At 35.8% G+C, this 12,148-nt stretch overlaps 1 protein-coding gene across 7 annotated transcripts in view; it reads right to left on the bottom strand.

Moving 5' to 3' along the window:
- The window catches only part of Rttn (rotatin), a 159,279-nt gene that overhangs the window by 105,598 nt on the left and 41,533 nt on the right, over positions 1-12,148 (bottom strand). For all 7 annotated transcript variants that reach the window (XR_386368.3, XR_001782364.1, XR_001782365.2 and 4 more), the window contains 5 exons: positions 10,750-10,875; positions 10,176-10,292; positions 8,099-8,238; positions 5,149-5,320; positions 3,654-3,753 (listed from right to left, as the gene is read on the bottom strand). Coding sequence is in view for 3 of the 7 variants with exons in the window: in XM_030250463.1 (XP_030106323.1) it covers positions 3,654-3,753; positions 5,149-5,320; positions 8,099-8,238; positions 10,176-10,292; positions 10,750-10,875 (655 nt within the window). In the remaining 4 variants the exon portion in view is untranslated. The remainder of the gene's footprint in view (positions 1-3,653; positions 3,754-5,148; positions 5,321-8,098; positions 8,239-10,175; positions 10,293-10,749; positions 10,876-12,148) is intronic.

The following is a 12,148-nucleotide window of genomic DNA, read 5'->3' as shown; positions in this document are numbered from 1 at the left end:
CAGTCATCCTACTACAGCAAGCCATGGATACCCCAACACACCAGAAAAGCAAAACTCTGATTTAAAATCACATCTCATGATGATAGAGGCCTTTAAGAAGGACTTTAACTCCCTTAATGAAATAAAGGAGAGCACAGGTAAACAGTTAGAAGCCCTTAAAGAAGAAACACAAAATGCCTTAAAGAAGTACAGGAAAACACAACCAAACAGGTGAAGAAATTAAACAAAACCATCTGGATCTAAAAATGGAAATAGAAATAATAAAGAAATCACAAAGAGAAACAACCCTGGAGATAGAAAACCTAGGAAAGAGATCAGGAGTCATAGATGCAAGCATCATCAACAAGATATACAAGAGAATGAAGAGAGAATCCCAGGTGCAGAAGATAACATAGAAAACATTGACAAAACAGTCAAAGATAATGCAAAAATGCAAAAGCCCCAGTGTAGAGGAATGCTAGGGTGGTGAGGAGGTAGTGGGTGGGTGGGTGGAGGAGCACCCTTATAGAAGCAGGGTATAGGAGGATGAGACAGGGGGTTTGCAGAGAGAAAACCATGAAAGGGGATAACATTTGAAATGTAAACAAATAGAATATCAAATTTTAAAAAACTAACAAACATAAAAATTATTTTAAATATTAATTAGAACTAGTACTTTAAAATGCAAATGAATTATTTTAATTCTACATGGTAAATTTTTTATATATAATTTTTTTATTTCTTCTCTTTTCCAAATAGTTTACTTCAAAATAGTTAGAAGTCTCCACTAATATATAGATATGGGTTGAACATGAACATCAGTCTACTAATAAATGATTTTCATTCTCAAGTTATTAACAGGAAATATAAAAAGAAATCTTTAATGAACTATATATTTCTGGAAAATGTAAGCATATATTCAAATATTGGAATGTGTAGAGAAAATTTTAAGAATTTTGTACACACACAAACACAGATGTACACACAGATGTTACTAGAGCCAGAAACACTAGATTTGTGACAAATATTGGCAAATAATTTACATGCAAATTTTCTCCTCTATTATCACTAATAAAAATCACAGGCATCTTCATACTATGATTATAACTATCATTATAACTAGCTTTATTGCTAGTCTTTAAAAAGTGAATTTCCAGTAACCACAATATAGGGTATTTTCAAACTCTACTTTCAAAATGTTAGTAATATTGAAATAATACCCTAAAAAAAGTTCAATTTTTAACCAAAAGTATCTATTCATTCATGCAATAGCCCTAGAAGCAGGGCTACAGACAGGCCAGGCTGGACTGAACTTATCCTGTGGCTAAGGATGACCTTGAACTCTGGATCCTCAGGTCTCCAAGACCTAAGAACTGGGATAACAGGTGTGTACCACCATACCCAGCTCCTTCTTTCCAGATTTTTGAGGTACGGTCTCTTTATACCCAGGCTGGTCACAGAATCACTCTGCCTCAGCCTTCTGAGACTTGTGATCATGGGTGTCACGCCAAGCTTCCACATTTTTAGAGCCTATTTTCTACATTCTATATTACTGTCATTAAAACCACAGACAGGACACTGAACAGGGTTACATGAAATTCAGAGCAATGTCCCAGTGTTACTATTGTTGTGATAAAACATCACGAACAAAAGTAAGTTGGGGAGGAAAAGCTTTATTTGGCTTATCCTTCTACACTGTAGTTCAACAGTGAAGGAAGCCAGGACAGGAATTCAAACAAGATAGGAACCTGGAGGCAAGAGCTGACTATGGAGGGTTACTGCTTTCTCGATTGCTCCTTATAGCTTGATCAGTCTGCTTTCTCATAAAATCCAGGACTATCAGGCAAGAGATGGCACTCTTTACAGTGGGCTGGGCCCTCACACATCAAGTAATTAAGAAAATGTCCTACAGCCAGATTATATGAAGGTATTTTCTCAACTGAGGTTCTTTCCTCACAGATGACTTTAGCTTGTGTCAAACTGACATAAAACTAGTCACCACATGCAATGTTTCTCCAAGATGATCATTTCTTATCTTTTGGCTATATACCCAATGATGACCTAGCTAGATACTATAGCAGTCCAGTTTTGAAGTCTTTGAGGAGCTTGCATACTGTTTTCCATAAGGGCTACACTACCCTATCAGTAGCATAAAAGGTGGAGACTGAGCTCCTGTTTTGCCCCCAACCTTGCCAGTAGGTATTTTGTTTTGTTTTTGTTTGTTTGTTTGTTTGTTTTTCTCTTTGTGATAGCAGACATTCTAACTAGTATGTGTTTTTGATTTATACTCCTATAATATTTAGTGGTGAGAAATATGTTTTCCTATACCTGTGGCCACCTACATGCCTTTATTTATAGTGTCTACTTGGGTATTTAGACAATATTTTAGCTGGATTATGTCTCAATCAAGAAAATAAAAAATGAAATAAAAAAAAACAGAAATATGCTGATTATGCATTTTCAAACTATCCTCTCATCCCAGAGTCCAATAATCTCAGGGTAACTGTGGAATACTTACCAGATGTCTTTTCAGTATATAAATGAAAATTAGCTTTTCTTTTTTTTCAGAAACATTAAAGTGCATATCAAAGATGAGGAAAAATTAAATACAAACAAATACTGGAAGCCTATATAGTAGTAATAGTACAAACAAAGCAAACAGTATTTTTCTCTAGTTTATTTTTAAACCACACACATACTCTTTTTAAACAATGGGCCATACATATACATGATTACAATGCACATTTTTTTATTTTATGTGTATGGGTGTTTTGTCTGAATGAATGAATATATATATATATATATATATATATATATATGTCTCAATCAATATATATATACTGTATACCAACAGTCAGTGCCCTGAGAACACAAAAGGCATTAGATCCACAGGATTAGATCTGGATTTATGGATGTTTGGGCTGGGAACCTAACCCAGGTGCTCTGCAAGAACAGTAAGTGTTCTTAAACACTGAGTCATCTCTCTAGCCCACAATGATTTCTTTTCAGTCTTACCCAAAAGTACTGTTTGACTCACTTCTCTGAGCAACATGTACAAATAAAAATTACCATATACCAATAAATTTTAAATATATATGAAACTTTACACTCATAATTTTATTAATATTTTATAGTATATTTGATAATTTGATTATGCCCCCAAATGGCATTCTATAGATCAAAGAAGACCTCAGAAGACAGAAAGATCTCCAATGCTCATGGACTGGTAGGATTAACATTGTGAAAATGGCCATTTTACCAAAAGCAATCCACAGATTCAATGCAATCCCCATCAAAATTCCAATACAATTCTCTACAGACGTGGAAAGAACAATTCTCAACTTCATATGGAAACACATTGACAAGCAAGCAAACTTTTTGTGAAAAACTGAGTAGTAAATATCACATGTAAGGTCTATCACACATTCTTGAATCTTGGTTTTAACAATTCCAAACATAAAAAGGCACTCATATCTTCAAGGTTAAAATAAGTCAGAGGCTAGAGCTGGCCTATGAACAGCCATCTGATAACCAAGACTACTAAACAGCAATCTCAAATCCAAGGTGAGCAACAATCACTGTCAAAAAACAAAACAAAACAAAACAAGACAAGACAGAACAGAACAGAACAGAACAGAACAGAACAGAACAGAACAGAACAAAATCCTCATTACCTTGCATTATCACAGCTAGTTGCTCTGCAGCTGACTTTCTTAAAACAAGATCAACATCGTCTGAGGTGAATATGTCACACACCTTTTTAACAGTCTCCAACTGAAAAATAAATATACTTTCACGTTTCCAAATCCAATAAAATTTTATAGTTCATGCCATAAAAACAAAAGCCTGCAGTCAAGTTACTTAAATAAGCATTTATATGTAAATTTGTAACAGTGATGTGTTACTTAATAGAGAAACTTAAAAAGAAACAACTATGACGTCCAAATAAGTTTCTCTTTTTAATGAACATTATTGCTAAAGATTATAGGCTATTCATAATCGTTGAAATATCATAGAAAACTCCTAGGTTTCCTAGCATCTCTATGCTATACCAGACTAACCTAAGAAAAGCAACTCATACCCATGACTCAAAAAAATTTTCTCTCGCTCCTGCAAACCCCATGGTCCTCTTTTTTAACCATCTCTGCCACTGGACACAAATTCAATAGTTTTACCAGCCAGATTGGCTTATTTCAAAGACAGAGTGTGAGATAGCAAGGACAGCAATATAAACAGAACAAAAGCAACATTGTTTCTTGGACCCTCTGCTAAATTCTATTCAGTGGTGGTTAATCTCAGCTGTCAACTTGACACACCGAAGAATAGGAAACTTCATTTGAGGAATTGCATCCATCAGATTTGTCTATAGGAAAGTCTATGGAGCATTTTCTTAATTGCTAATTGATGCTTGATGGCCCAGGCTACTGTGAGTGGTATATGTCTAGGAAGGTGGGCCTGAACTGTATAAGAAAAAATATCTGAACTTGACCCTGGGGGCCAACTAATAACCAATGTTTATCCATGATTTCTGCTTTAAGTTACTGATGATATACTAATCTGTAAGATGAAATAAGCTCTTTCCTCTCTAACACAAACACACACAGAAAAATCTTATATATTTTAAGAAATTAACTGAAAAACTAAACAACAGGGCTGGAGAAATAATTCAGAGATTAAGAGCATATACTACTCTTCCAAAGGACCTGAGTTCAAACTCCAGCATCCATATCAAGTGGCTTACAGCCATCTGTAAATCCAGCTCCAAGGACTCCAATGCCCTCTTCTGCCTTCAACTGGGCATTGTAGTCATAAGTATATATACATACATATTCATAGTTTTTATTAGAAAAATAAATTAAAATTCATCACAAAACTTGTCACTATATTCAAGTGTAGTGCATTTCAGATAATCCGGGAATAACTTATATTTCCAGCACATACACTCAGTTAAAGAAGGTATAATCCCTGGAAGACAGCAGGCACTCAAGTGATACCTGCCAAGTAAACAAACACATTCAGAAGCCAGGTCAATACAGAATGCATGAAACTAGCCCCAAATTAGTCATCTCCCTTCCTATGCACACACAACCTGGAAAACACCACATAAAATACATGCTACATAAATATGTCAAATTACCACACAGTAATAAACTCAAAAGTTAAAATTACCTTAATAACTAGTTCTCTTCTGTCATCCAACTTAAGGTCAATAGGTTTTTTCACAATAAACAGATTAGTAACTCTGGAGAGAACGCCAGCATCTATGAACGGGCGCTTTTTATCAGCCCCTTCTTCACTGGTAAGATGAAATGCTAAAAGTTTTAATGCTAGTGAACGAACCCTAAAAACAGAAGATATTTAAGTCAATATTTTATATTATGTAAATATCTATAAGCAGGCTTAGAATTATACATAATTATCATATAAATATATATATATAGCCATTACTAATATTTTCCTGTTTCTACTAAAAACTTTCATATAGACCTATTTTCATAGAGACAATATTGTTTTATGAAATAACATCAGAAACTCAGAATAATTAATAAGAACAATTGGGTAGACTCACAGAGACTAAAAAAACACAGTCAACTTCACAGGTTAATCTCCATGTCAGATCTGTGGCCCCTAACTTATGGCCCACGGATGTAAGAAAGGATCTATTAAACACAAGAGTTTGAGTTGTCCCTGCATCATAGTGATAAAGCCAGTCTAAAAATAAACCTGCGAGACATGGTGATTTGAAGAATGATTCCCATAGGCTCATATATTTGAGTGCATGGCCTACATTTGGTGGCAGTGTTTGGGGATTCTTGAAGTTAAACTAAATGCATTTTATATGGATACAAAGCGTATAGGGGCCATCGAGTAGAATGTGGTGGTTTAAATGGTTATGACCCCCAAAGATTAATGAATACTTGGTCTGTAACAGGCGGAACTATTTGGGAAAGATTAGGAGGTGTGGTCTTGTTAGAGGAGTTGTGTCACTGGGAGTGACATATTACCCTCACCCCACCTAGCCTCATAGTTGTAGATCACATGTAAACTCTCATCTGCCTCTTTAGGACAACTGCCTGTCTACTGCCAGACTCAACACCAAAATCATCATGGTTTCTAACCTCTGGAATCATGAATGCCAAATTAAATGCTTTCTTTTATAAGTTGCCTCAGTCATGGTGTATTGCCATACTTAGAGAAAAGTAACTAAGAAAGAAGAGAAAGAAAGGAAGGAAAGAAAGGTTTATACATTTACCTAATGCTGTTGCTTGTTCCTTTCTTCTAAAGCTAAGATATCTATGCAGAAGCTGGGATTGTGGGAGAGTTTCAAAGCTCCACAAAAAAGCCAGAGATGAGAAAAATAAACCATGATTTTACATATGTTCCTTTATAATATATAAACTTGCTATGTTTTTAGGTTTAGTATTGGCTGCCAGAATCCAATTATCCTAATATTTATCTACTTTTTCAATTATACTTATATACTCTGTAATGATATAAAATTAATCAGTAGACAGGGTTCCCAGCTTCACTGAGTTTATAGATGGGATAATATAGAATTAACCAATGAAGAAAATGACTAAGTTAAACTATGGTGAGTTCTTACTCAGAAAGAGTTCAGACCTTGTTCATGGATCTGTTGAGTCTTTGCTTACTAGAGATCTTGGGCCCTGTGATGTTTCTTAATCTTCACTGTCAACTTGCCTAAATTTAGAATCACCACAGAAACATCTCTAGCATGTTTATGAAGGTATGTCCAAAAAAGGTTTTACTAAGGTGGGAAGGCCCCCAGCCTAACTGTGAATGGTATCATCCCATGAGCTGTGGATATGGATGTGATAAAAAGAAATTAAGCTAAGCATTCTTCTGTCTCTCCTTGCTGACTACATATGTGGTCAGCTGCTCCAAGCTCCTGATGTCATACATACCTCCCCCTCTATAAAACTGAGACTGTAACCTTAAGCTGTGAGGCAAAAATAGTTGCTTTTGTTAGGTATTCTATCAGAGCATAAACAAAAATAACTAACACAATCTACGTAAGAAAATAACAAATATACTTGTATGTTGCCTCATCAGATGCAGGTGCTGGTTAAGAGAAAGAGTACAGTACTAAAACAATAAATGCTAGTGCTTCCCAGGGACTGGCATACTCGAAGAAGCCAGTCCCCGAGGAGAATTCCGTTCATTCATTTAGTGCTTTATTCCACATACTTCTTTACCATCTGGGGAAAACAAAATTATCTATTCTCAAGAAAATGTCTGTGACTAGACAAGGGGTCAGAGTTTAAAAGCACACAGGGCACAGGTTAAGAGTTCCATAGGACACAGTTTGATTCCAGCACTCAAGCCAGGCAGCTCACAACTGCCTTTAACTCCAGCTCTAAAGGGATCCAGTATCTCTCTGGACTCCATGGGCACCAACCAATAGATAAATAAATGTATATACCCCTCATTAAAAATGAATAAAATAGTTTTTATAGATTTCTCAGGCTAGAGAAATGGCTCAACAGGTAAGAGCACTTGCTGTTCTTACAGAGGACTGGTGTTCACTTGCTAGAATCCACACAGTGACTCACAACCATCCTAACTCCAGTACCAAGGGATCTGACTAACACCAGGCACAGGTGAGGTACAGAGAAATATGTACAGACAAAACACCCATACATATAAAATAAAAATATATAAAAATTTTAAAATAAATTAGTTAAATCAAAAAGACTGTTCCTCCTATATTCTTGAATTCTCTTCATCACTACTTGACTTTAAACTTTCCTCTTCTCAGTGAGGCGAAATGTATCCACTGTTAACTACATAAAGGAACAGTGTTCCACTGAATAAGAGGGGAAGAAAAAGATGATATTCACACCAATGATGGTCAAGAAAAGGGCTCCTTTTAGCTTTCACAAGTAACATCACAAACTAAATAAGATTAAAGCACCCCAGGAAAGCATCTTAGAACTTTGCACGCTCACTTTTACACATGGATTGGTTCTCCAGCAAAATGACACGAAGCCACCTTCCTTCCGGTCTTTAGTTCTGTTTCAGATTCATGTATTTACTACATTCTCCTAGGATGCTTCCATTATTTTTTTTTTAATTCAAAAGATTACATTGTACTCACGAAGGTTTTTTTACTAGCAAAAGCCGTAGCACAGACTTCAGCCGGGCAGTGCAGGGGAGAGCGCCTTCTCCTGCCTCAGAGCTCACTTTGCTTAGAAGGAGAATGCAGTTGCCTAAGGGATCTTCTGTATCAGCGTAGCCCTAAGAATTGTTTTGTAAGAGAAATTATCATTTAGCTTCACTCATATTAAGTTTTCAACCTGAAAAATAATAGTAACTATACAGGCATGTCATGCCAATTCATTAATTCCTTTCAAGTCAATTGAATAACAGAGCCTCTTTTGAAAATAGCATACATGAGATTAGGAGCTGAAATAAAACTGAATTAAAAGTAAAATAAAATTTAAAATATTTTAAGGAAAATATGCTGATATGTCTGTCTTCCAAGATCTGAGCAGTAGCACCTCCATACTTGAGACAGTTGACAGTTCTTTAGCCCTCTTCAAACAGAACAAAGGAGAGCTATAGGAACTCCATATGGAAAACTGCACCAGTGAGCTTCAAGGGCTAAAACCTGTGTCCATTGGAAACACATAACCATCATCCATAGGAAGCTGTAGTCTGTGTCCAGTGAATTACAGCTATTTCTTCTACATAATTTTTATATCAAGTAACACAATGCAATGTAGATCACATAACAGTGAGGGTAGAGAACGTTTCTGAAGCTCATTCTCAGATGTCATAAAAGCTTTAACTGAGAACTTGACACAACCTGGAGTCATCAGAGAAGAAAGCCTGAATCAAAGGACCACATAGACCACATTTGCCTGTGGGTGTGTGTGTGGGGATCGTCTCGATTGTTAACTGATGCAGGAGGGCCCAGTCCACTGTGGGTAGCACTAGCCCTACACAGCTGAGTCTGAGCATGAGCTACCCAGAGTGAGCCACACAGCTGCAGCCCTACATGGTTTCTGCTTGAGTTCCTGCCCTGGCTTATCCTTGATGTTGGGCTGGAACCTGGAAGTGTTAGCCATAACCCTTCCCTCCCTTAAGTTGCTTTCAGTCATGATGCTTGTTATAGCAACAAAATAAAACTGGAAAGGAAAATGTGGAAGGGAAAGATAGATAAAAGCCATTTTTCTTCATGGCACTTGGCAAGAGCTTTCCCTACACTCTGATCCTTTCTTTCAAGTGGCCGGGCTGCAGATTATTCCTTTCTTGGGCAAACCACCTGAACCTTAAGAACCCCAATGATATTTTTCACACCCGAGTATCTTATCACACATTAACACACTTAAATAGGATTGTATTTAATACATACAAAACAATTACATTTTTGAATGTGAACTTTTGACCATGGAAACAATATATTTTATAGTAATTTGACAGTTGTTCAGTTTCTAAAGATAAAGATAATTATGTACTTAGAACCAAACAAATAAACCTGGGACTAGAGATATGGTTCAGCTGTAATGAATACTTCCCACTGAAGTTCCTAGCACTCACATCAGGCAGCTCATAACGAACTATCACTTTAATTCCAGGTGATCTGGCACCTCTTTCCAGTCTCCATGCATACCCACACATACATGGCATACACTCATACAAACACACATATACACATAAATAAAATTAATTAAAATAAATAAGTTTGTGGGTTCTAGCTCTCTACCTTTCCATCCAAGGGAAATGGAATCCTAAACTTTCCTCATTCAATGCCAAAAAGGACTGCTTAAGAAAGTCTTGTACTTACAAGCTCATTATTCAAACTTTACTCTAATTAAATACATGCACAAATAGAATTCATGAGGCAAGCTAATTATGCAATGTCTGTTTAACAAGGACTACTGGCTTTGACTCAAAGTCTTTACAAAAGGTTGAACTATATTTTGCACAGTCAATACTTTCTGACCTCCCACCCCGCTATGTAAAGCATACACAGGCAAATTCGCTATCCCTGTTTAACCTTCTGCCAGGAACAAGATAGCCACACACTTCCTGCTCACTTATCCCCAGTGCCTTCACAGTGCCACTTCATTTTTCTCACGATATGACAGTTCTGCTGTTTGCATTCTTTTAAATCACAGACAGACAGCCAAAGATAAATGGCATCATAAAAAATGAATTGCACAGAGTACCTGTAGCACTGGAATGACAGGAGCGAGAGATTCGATAAACTTGTTCCAGGTCAGAGCTGTCATCATCAATCGTCCCTGAAGCAGATACAGCAGAATGGCCTTGGCAGCAGCATTCACCTGCTCAACAAGAGACACAGCCAAGCTATGAGATGTCCCACCAGGTCCCCTCACAGACCTGTTTATAAAATCTGAAAAGGTGAAAAATCAACTTCTCTTTCTTAAAGTGTTCCTCTCTCCATATATCATCAATGTTCTGGTACTAATGAATTTGCTCCCTTACTAATTTCTATTACTTTACCCCCATCAATAAATCTGAAATAACAACTATTCTGTAGCTCCCTACATATAAAAGATAACCATAAGTAAAATGTTGATCTGATTTGATGAGATCAAGCGCATTCTGTATTTTGATTCACTCATCTTCTTTAACATCTTTTTATATAAATAATAATAGAACTGAACGAATACACCAACTGCACATGTTCCTTGTTCTCACCAAGCTGTTCAATTTTATTAGAGCATTTCTTTGACTTGGTAGAGTAATCTTTTGTTCATATTTTTAAACATATTATACCTCATTTTTGGATTCTTGAATACCAAATGCAGAGATTTCATACAGAACTTTTGGATGAAGCAGAAAATGAATTCCACTACAAAGTGAAGACACAGGTTTAGTGACATTTTGGACACCTAAACATTCCTGTAAAATAATACAAATATTTTGAAATTAGTAAACAGTATTTCTAAGAGTACTCTTTCTTCTGTTTGTAATTTGTTTCCACTGTTAGTTTTCACATCATTAAAAGGTTATTTATCTAGTAAGATTTTTCTACCCAACTGTTCAAGTCTATATGGGCTATGTAATGTTCAATGAGTAGTCTTCAGAAATAAAAAACACAATCATAACTTTCAAAGTCAACAGATATAAAAGACATGACAAAACGCTAAAACTCTAACCTAATGTGTGACTTGATTTACTGAAGCTTGAGAAGGAAAAACAAAATTCAAATTAAAAAAAAAAAAAAGGAAGGAAGGAAAGAAAAGGAGAGAGGGAAGGAAGGCGAGAGTGGTGTGTAGTGAGAATATGTGAAGCATACAAAAGAAAGAAACATAAACCCTTTCTCAATTATAAGGGAAAATGTTTTCCTAGAACCTGTTCAATGTGAGAGAGAAAAATAGTGATCAGAAATATTAAGAGTATGTAAATCCAATAAGTGGAAGCACACGGAATACTGAGTCACAAACCTAAACTCAATTTCTTTTATACTGCAAATTACTCTCTTCTTACAACTAGCAACAATTCACAGGTCAAAATACATACATGTGATCTCACAGACTTATATGCATATAATTTTTTTAACTATTAACTTAATGCTACAAATAAGTACTCCAAACTCTTGAGAGCTAAGGCTTCAATCTTAATGAAGAAAAATAGCTGTCACTTCCTTAAGACACACACAATTCTGAGCTTCCATTTATTCATCCATAAATGTAATAATTCCTTCTATAAGCCTTCTATGGCCATCTCCTAAATGGTACTACCCAAATTACAGCTTTAAAAATCATCTCAGATGGCCATAGTGCCATCTGAGCACCATGGATTAAAAATCCTAACACTCAGAATTGACAACCGTGGTTTGGTAAAAAAGGAGATTCAACCTAAATTCATCATTAAGCAAAAGGAAGTAAATCCCAACTTAAAACAGTAAAGATGAATTAACTAAATAGATCTCACATGCTTCAGAAAAACCAAACATTGGGCAAAAAAAAAAAAAAATATATATATATATATATATATATATATATATAATATGAAACTATACTTTATGCAGACAAACCAAGCAATAATACGTTTTATTTACAAAGGCATGAGTCTCCAGTAAACATATATTCTACATGGACGGAAAGAGTCACCTACAGCAAGAGTAGCTGAGATAGATGTCTGTCACTGCGGTATTTTTATTGTTGTGAAA

The sequence above is a fragment of the Mus musculus genome, chromosome 18 (assembly GCF_000001635.26).
Source record: "Mus musculus strain C57BL/6J chromosome 18, GRCm38.p6 C57BL/6J".
Classification (NCBI taxonomy): Eukaryota; Metazoa; Chordata; class Mammalia; order Rodentia; family Muridae; genus Mus; species Mus musculus.
The sequence above is the reverse complement of the archived record's forward strand: the minus strand, read 5'-3'. Positions and strand labels throughout refer to the sequence as shown.